Source organism: Pygoscelis adeliae, unplaced genomic scaffold (genome assembly GCF_000699105.1).
Source record: "Pygoscelis adeliae isolate BGI_AS28 unplaced genomic scaffold, ASM69910v1 Scaffold59, whole genome shotgun sequence".
NCBI lineage: Eukaryota > Metazoa > Chordata > Aves > Sphenisciformes > Spheniscidae > Pygoscelis > Pygoscelis adeliae.
The window spans coordinates 1,934,683-1,942,920 of record NW_008825565.1 but is presented as its reverse complement, the minus strand read 5'-3'; the positions used below and the strand labels follow the sequence as shown (position 1 = coordinate 1,942,920).

At 48.9% G+C, this 8,238-nt stretch overlaps 1 protein-coding gene across 2 annotated transcripts; it reads right to left on the bottom strand.

The window, feature by feature from the left end:
• Positions 1-599: 599 nt before the first annotated feature.
• On the bottom strand, positions 600-7,843 carry RBM47 (RNA binding motif protein 47). 2 transcript variants are annotated; one of them, XM_009332443.1, is made up of 4 exons: positions 6,691-7,843; positions 4,988-5,194; positions 1,270-1,472; positions 600-851 (listed from the first exon to the last, which is right to left on the bottom strand). In XM_009332443.1, the coding sequence occupies exons 1-4, from the start codon at positions 7,817-7,819 to the stop codon at positions 600-602; spliced, it is 1,791 nt and encodes a 596-aa protein (XP_009330718.1). In that variant the 5' UTR covers positions 7,820-7,843. The 2 variants fall into 2 exon arrangements, with proteins under 2 accessions (XP_009330718.1, XP_009330717.1); XM_009332442.1 differs by lacking the exon at positions 4,988-5,194 and having other exon boundaries at positions 6,691-7,819.
• Between the last annotated feature and the right edge of the window lie 395 nt (positions 7,844-8,238).

The window sequence follows — 8,238 nt, the reverse complement described above, 5'->3', positions numbered from 1 at the left end:
AATGCAGAGGTCTTGCACATTTTTCAAATTGCACTTTCCAGTATAATTTTTTTAAATAAGATACTTGTTGGTTTTTTCTTAAAAAAAAAAATCTAAAGTATGTATTCTTTAAATATTGAATATATTCTTCAAAATATATTGTTAAAACTTTCCCTAGCTGCTCAGGTGTGCTTTTTAATATATAGCTGATATATTATTAAAGGCACTACAAAATAGACATCTCTGGAGTGCAGAAATTACTAAAAAATAACCTTCATACCACAAATATATTGAAAATATAACTGCTAAAAAAAAAAAAAAGACCCTATGCAACCCCACTAGGATGCGTATAAATGCATGTCAGCGGTGGGCTGGATGCATCGAGGTCCTTTAGAAATGTATGAATACAGGCATGTTAAATTTTAAAAATAGCCTAAAAAAGTTAGTGAAAACTTCAAGTGTAGAAAATATTTCAAACACGTTTTTCTATGACATTCTTCACTTTCTGCATCAGTTTACCAAGCCCAAACGTTTACTCTTCCGCAGCCGATTCTTTCTTCATAAATAGTAAAGTGTTCCTTCAGTGTGTGTTTCTCTGACGCCCTCCTCTGCCGACAGTCTCAGTACGTCTGGTAGATGTCGTGGATGGGCACCTGGATGGTCGCAGCTGGGAATGCCGGGGGGATGTACCCGGCGTATCCCCCGTAGGCGGCGGCAGCGGCGGCAGCGGCAGCGTTATTCTGTAGCGTGGCTATCGTCGCCGTTGCCGCGGCAGGCGCCGCGAACGGCACGTAACTTGTCCCATAAATCCCAGCTGTGGGGATCCGCTGCACGTTGGGAGCCATGGTGTACACTGGCGTGATGGGGCGGCCCTGGAAGGAAAGCATTGGGTTCAGACCTCAAAAAAAGTGCTTAAATTGCTGTAATATCCTGTTTCCACCCCCTGAATTGCAAACCCCCTAGAAGGGGAGGTGATAACGGGAGGGTAGGCAGCGCGTGCCCTGTTGAATGACAGTTACACCATCATGGGGAGCTGTTCCCTCCCTCCCTCCCAGATTTGGGTCCCCAGTAGAGGGAGAGCAGCTGTCCAAAGGGCAGACGTCTAAGACAGGTCAGATGAACTGCAGGTCTGTTGGGCACTGTAACATCCTTGACAGCATCTCCTGAACGGGAGCAGGGCAAGAGGCCAGGCTTTCCCCCCAACCCCAGTAACGCAGAGCAGGACGTATGTGAAGCAGGATGTATGGGAAGCGGGATGTATGGGAAGCAGGACTTCTGTGCTGAACTCACCTGGAAGGGGGGAGGCGTTGAGACGGCTGGAAGTACAGCTGCGGCTGCAGCTGCTGCGGCAGCTGCTGCACTGGCCGGGTCCTGCTGGACGGCTATAGGGTTCATGATGTGCTCGACAGTGTGGATTTTGCCGTCTTCCATCATCTTGGCCGGCGGTGCGGCCTGAAACATGGAGTACTGGGCACCAATGGCAGGGATGGCCACTAGGAGAGACCAGACACATCAGGTGCTTTGGGAGAGGGTCTCCAGGACCTCATCTCAAAGAGCAAGCAGCCCTCCCTCCCGGCTGCAACAGGTCTCCCACAGTCGTTCTGTGCTGCTCTCATCAGGGCAGGTGGCCCCGTGTGCCAGCGGGGCACCTGGGGAGCCTGTGCAGTCACGGGCATGCGAGGGCTGGAGCCCTGCTGGGGACTGGGAGCTGCGTCCTGGATTTACGCAACCCCTTCCAACCACCACTGTTTTTCCCTCCCTGGCCAAGAGCGCAGCCCAAGCACAGGGATGGGTGGGAGTGCATACTGTCCCGGTGGGGTCCCTGCTCCAGCCGTTGAGATCAAGGGACGTGTAGCTGCCATAGGCAGAGCTGCTCCAGGAAAGAAAAGTGTGGTTTGTACTGCAGAAGTTGCAGAGAGCAACTCGTCCAGTCTACGCACTGTCCTTTGGCCAACCCTGTGAAATATCAGCTCATTTACTATTATGCATTTCCCAGGACTAACTTGCCTAAATATGTTTTATCCCATCTTTCTGCTACAGGGTCAATCTATTTAATGACACTAAAAGAGAAATTGCTCTTTAGAGAATTCTCCCTCGTGCCAAAATTGGACAACGCAAAATAATTAGAGCTACAGTCTTCCAAATGAAGGGAAAACGCTTTGGTCAGAATGACGGTGTTCAGACACGGTGAGTTTGTACACGGTCCAAAATGGAGCTTCATGGCACTACTTAGGGAAGAAATGTGCTTTGCTGAACATTCCCAATAATCACAATAATTGAACATGAGCCAGCAATGTGCACTTGCAGCCCAGAAAGCCAGTTTTACTCTGGTCTGCATCAAAAGAAGCGTGGCCAGCAGGCCAAGGGAGGTGACTTTCCCCTTCTACTCTGCTCTGGTGAGACCCCACCTGGAGTACTGCGTCCAGCTCTGGGGTCCCCAGTACAAGAAAGACATGGACCTGTTGGAGGGGATCCAGAGGAGGGCCATGAAAATGATGGGAGGGCTGGAACACCTCTCCTATGAAGAAAGGCTGAGAGAGTTGGGTTGTTCAACCTAGAGAAGAGAAGGCTCCGGGGAGACCTTATTGCAGCCTTTCAATACTTAAAGGGGGCTTATAAGAAAGATGGGGACAGACTTTTTACCAAGGCCTGTAGTGACAGGACAAGGGGTAACAGTTTTAAACTGAAAGAGGGGTAGATTTAGATTGGATATAAGGAAGAAATTCTTTACTGTGAGGGTGGTGAGACACTGGAACAGGTTGCCCAGAGAAGTTGTGGATGCCACATCATTGGACATGCTCAAGGTCAGGTTGGATGGGACTTTGGGCAACCTGACCTAGTTGAAGATGTCCCTGCCCATGGCAGGGGTGCTGGACTAGTTGATCTTTAAAGGTCCCTTCCAACCCAAACCATTCTATGATTCTGTGATGCTATAATTTCCATCGCTGCCTTACAGTGCACACTTCAGCATTCAGCTCTCAAGCCTTTCAGCAGTGAGGTTATTCACAAGGAAAACAGAGTAACCAATAAATGATGGTGATGTTGGCATCTATGGGAGGTGCAGCCAGTAAATCAGAAATGAAGCCAAACACGCACATGGATTTCTTTCACTGGGATGAAACTTTGCAATGTGGAAGTGTGCAGCTCTGCCTGTGGAGAGCAAGCAGTTCTCTCGTTTTGATCCTGGAGACTGCAACAAAGGATCTGATCAGATATCTTTTGGGCAGAGATGTTTCCACCACCAGTGGTCTACCACTGTTTCCTCAAGCAGAGACCTCCACCCATGAGGTTTTCCAGTTCTCCTTCTACACCAAGTCCACCTGGTCAGCTCAAACCAGTTTAAATAACCTGGATAATTTCTCACTGATGCAAAGGCAGAGAGCTCGTGTGTTCCATTCTGTGGTAACTTCTGGCAGAAAAGCAGTAACAGGCAGCTGGGGTATTGGGGTGACCTCTCAGAATTTTTCTAACCATTTGCAAAGAAATGAGCTTTAAGGATGTTCTAAATGGCAGGAAACTTTGCAGAGTCAGTACCTCTCTACTCCTCCGTTCTGGTAATGTGCTTTCAGAGTCATACCCTTTTAATAACAGAGGTAAGTCTTGCATGTAGTACCTCTTACTAGATCATCTGATCTGGTTGGGGAAAATGGACCGGGTGCTCCTGTGCTCAGAGGCTGTGCTGGAACCATACAAGAGGGGAAGACCTGATAAAGAAATCTGAATCTCAACATGCTTCAAGTGTAGAAACATTTAGACTTGACCTTCAGGCTTTTGTTTGGCAGTCGAATGAATTACAGACACCACTAATAGGCGTGTATTTCAAAGCCCACTTTTCAAGCATCCTTTAGTAATACCTGGAATTCCTGAAGTATCTTTACAAACATGCAGAGTGGTAATATTTTCTGATTGTGAGTGGGTAGTTTTCTCAGGAAGTCTGATCTTCCTTTGGAAACGGCTCTAATCTTAACAGCCTTCCTTTGTTTCTAGACCTCTTCTCACATTGTCTCATCCAGCTGTTACGAAGAACTCTTCACAGCCTTCATTAGATGCAAGCTGTAGTTTCCACTGACAGTATGGAGCATGTTTTGGGAAACCACTGCAGCTCTATTATTAAACACCGCTTAGGTCCTGCAGTTACAATTTACTTGGAGAGAGGAATGGTGAGAAGACCTGAGGACTTCTGCAAGAGGGCTTGGCCCCATCACCTGCAAGGACCTTCTTCCTCAGGCTGCTTTTCCAAATAAAAATCTCTCCAAACAGGATCTTGAGGAATTGCAGGGCTTCAGCCTTCATCCCGTTCACCTGGGAATGGCAAGGGCTGGATACTCAGTTGAGGATGTGGCAGAAAGGGGTGATCCCTGCCCTGCCCCTTGGGCTGGCTCCCTGCAGCCCAGCCCTGCTGAGAGCTCCCCCGCAGGTCACTGCATGGCTGTGGGCTGGACCTCGAGGGCTGCCTGCATCACTCCTTCCCCATGCTGCTGATGGTGATGGAGGAGCTCACCTCAGCCAGGGGCTTCCCTGCAATGGGAAACCCCCAGGTCCTTTTCCCACCAGAGAAATATGAACTGAGCAGGGGAGAGCTCTGACCTGGCTGGAAGTCTGGGGTGGGAATCGCCCAGGGTGAAACTAGCAGTGAAGAAATTAAAAGAGAGGAAGATTGCTCTTAGTCACCATGGTCTAGCGTACATGACTAGATGGAGAGGAAAGTCTGCTTCCTCCCAAGGAGATGCAAAAGGGGACAGGAGGGGTGGGCACAGCTTCAGCCCTTTTTCCTTTGGTCTGAAGAGCTCCCAGACATTCATGTCCCCTGCCCCGCTGCATGCCTGTTTGCAGAAAGCCCAGCCAGGGCCAGGAGGCATCTGGCACAGGGGAGCGCTAAGCCCCGGCCCTGGGGCTGTCTCCACTGCCACAGCGGTGGGCTGGAGGGGTGCCCACGTGCCTGACATGGGGCTCGGAGCGGGAGCTCGCCTGCCACCTCTGCTTTCCTCCCTTCATTGCACATACTAACCTGCACCGGGCTTAATGGCCACCGGATTGACTGCAGGTAACTCCAAGTTGGGTACCAGCTCGTATCCTTTCTCCTGCTGTTTTCCTTTGCCTTCGTGGTACCTGCTGTAGATGCCACGACCGGCGGAGTATCCCCCCAGGTAGGAGCCCCTGGGGCCTGGGGCTCTGTTGCCAGCTGCACCTCGCCCTCTGCCTCGTATGCTGCCTGCTTATGATAACAACATAGAAGAGGACGGTGAATAATGGAGAGCGACAACCCCGTGGAGAGCACGAACGGCCCCAGGCTGAGACCATGAGGCACATGCTTAGAAACGAGGCTGCTGAAGTTAGTTTGATCTGAGTCTTAGTGACTTCGCTTATGAAAACAGAAGAGTTTGGCCTTAGAAGCACCCATTAAGACTACGCAAGTTTTGCTCTTGGTGTTTCTGACCATACATTAACCGCCCATTTATACTGATGCAACTCTCGTGGCCAGTGTTTTGGGTATAATCCACTCAGCAGAGAGAGAGGGGCTCCTCCAGGGGTCATTTCTATGCAGTAGGAACAGCTTTCGCTTTCAGCTGTCCTCCAGAGGAGACCCAGCCTCTCAGCTGCCGCGATGGGACCCTGCAGAAATGGCCTGAAGTTGTACCTGACCTTTAACCAACTTTGTCCCACCATTGCATATATTTTTACTAGTGTTGTTTGTTTTCTCTGCTATTTTATTAGCAAAGTGAATATACCCCATCTCCAAAAATATTGCCTTTATTTATCTTAGTGACTCCACTCACGTTATGGAAGTACTTTGGACACTGCGGTATTAATGCACTCTATGATGGCCTAATTGAATATTTAGACTGTCAGTTAAGTCCTTTGTAGTTCATTGCAAGTACAAATCTGGGAATTGAGAAGAAGCTGAAATTCTTGATCAACTAGAGTTAAAAATATTTCTTGGTTTATGTGGGTGCTTTAAGAATCTATTCATGCTAAACTGCCTGTTATATGAAAATACACATTAAATTTCAGGAAACTATAATTCCTGTAAGTACAGGATAATTGTAATTATAACACCAGTAATAGCTGCTAGGGTTTTTTACGAATAACTTTTTTTTGGTTAATTTTTAATGACTGTAACTGATAACTAATTAAAGTATATATAATAAAAGAATTATTTCACTCACGTGATTCCTTCTACTCACAGTTCTCAAACGTCTTTATAAAGGACACAGCACTACTGTCATTTTAATGCGGAGGGCAAATGACACCTGGAGAGCTCCCAACTGAGGTTTTCCCTGACATTCCTCCCTTTGGATGACCAGGTCACTGGACCCACACCTCCAGGAGAAGGCAAAGGGAGCACTCTGTCACGATCTCTAATACTTAGGACTCCAGCATCAGAAGCTGGAGTCCTTGGACTTGCTCAGACTTAGTACAGCACTCATAAAAACCAGATCCCTCTCTTCCCCCTGCCGTGCTCATTCTTAACCATAGTTTTGATGCCTCCCTCATACTAGCCTGTACATTAGCAATTATTTATAGATAAATACACTCTGCATTAGTCATAAATTAAAATGAGACCAAAGAGAAATATGGCAAAAACACCTATAAAAGAGTGTTTAAGAAAAAAGTGTGAAGGACCAGCTGTCCTTTGGCTCAGGCAGACCTTGGGTCACACCAGCCTGAGACCAAACCTGTGCATCACATCCCCTAATTGTGCTTACTAACCTTTCACAAAGTAATCTCTGTTGGGCCCGATCAAGGCATTGTACGGATATCCATAATAGGCTAGTGTGTATGGATCACAAGAGTAAACATAATTAGGTTGCTGAGTTACTTCTGGCGTGGCTGCGGCCCCTCCTTTTGCTGCCTTCTGGTAGCGAGTGTATTGCTCCTTGTCTACTGGCTTGGCCAAGGTAACCTCCAGGCACGAGCCTTCCAGTTCGACACCATTAAGGTTGTTCATGGCGTGAATGGCATCTTCCCTGGTTGTAAAGTGCACAAAGGCGTAATCACGTATTTTTTTCACCCGCTCTACACAGCCAGGGTTAAACTGCCCAAAGACCTTTTTAATGGTGTCCTCTGTGGTCTCAATCATTAAATTCCTCACATAGAGGATTTTAACAGTCTCCATGATGTCTTCATCCACATCTATCTCTGGTTCCGCCCAGTCAACAGCAATTTGGTGTCCCCACAGCTGGATCCTTCCTGGCATGAGTTTCCTCCTGGCCATTGCCGCTGCTCGATGGCTCTCATACTCCACGAAGGCGAAGCCTCTGTTCTTCATCTTGTCTGCAGCGCTGGCATACACGATGACATCCAGCACGCCTTCTGTCACCTTGGCGATCTCTTCCAGGATCTCCTCTCTCTTCTTCATCTTGGGAATGCCCCCGATGAAGAGCCGGCAGTTATCCACGCTGCAGCACACACCCAGCAGCCTGCCAGGGCGGATTTCATAGTTGTTCAGCTCCCTGACGGCACGCTTCGCCTCGTGCTTCTGCGTGTACATCACGAAGGCATAGCCACGGTTCTTCCCATCAAAGTCCATCATCAGGCGCATTTCATAGATGCGGCCGACAGACTCGAACACAGGGACAAGCTCATCTTCGTAGACGTCGCGGGGGATTTTGCCCACGAAGACTTCGCAGCCGCGAGGAGGGTGCAGGCCCTCCCAGCCAGGAGGAGGGCCGCCGTACTTGCGTTGCCCATTCTCCTGGATCATGCTATATCCAGTACGGTCCATGAGGGCCAGCAGAGCTGCCTCATTGGGTGCACCGGCAACGCCTTCAGGGACTTTCGTGGTAGCCATGTTGGAAGAATCGTTGCTCATCCTTGCAGTGGAGTCCTCAGCGGTCATGGTGTCAAACTCATTCACAACCTGATAAAACCTGGGCAAAGGAAGAAGGAGGACACTCGTGAGAAGCTGTTAGCTACCACCAGAAGCCCACCCCTCTCTTTTGTCTTCCTGCAGTTGTTCTGCAAGTCTGTTTTTCAAACTGGGGCTAAGGCTGCAGAAAAGCAGATGAATGAGCCATACCAGCCTGAACATTGATACTGCAGAGAGCGCATCCTGGATGTAGGCACAGTCCTTCTTTGAAGGGAGTGTGAGGATCACCTGCCCGTACCACCCCAGCACCAAAAGCTGCTGCCACAGGAGCCTGAAGTTGCATGAAGGGATGCCATCAAGCACCTCAAAACCTCCAGACCTTAGGGAGGCTCGTCTCCTCTTTGAATAGGTTGGAAGGAGCTGGCATGGGATTGGAAAAGGGAAGATAC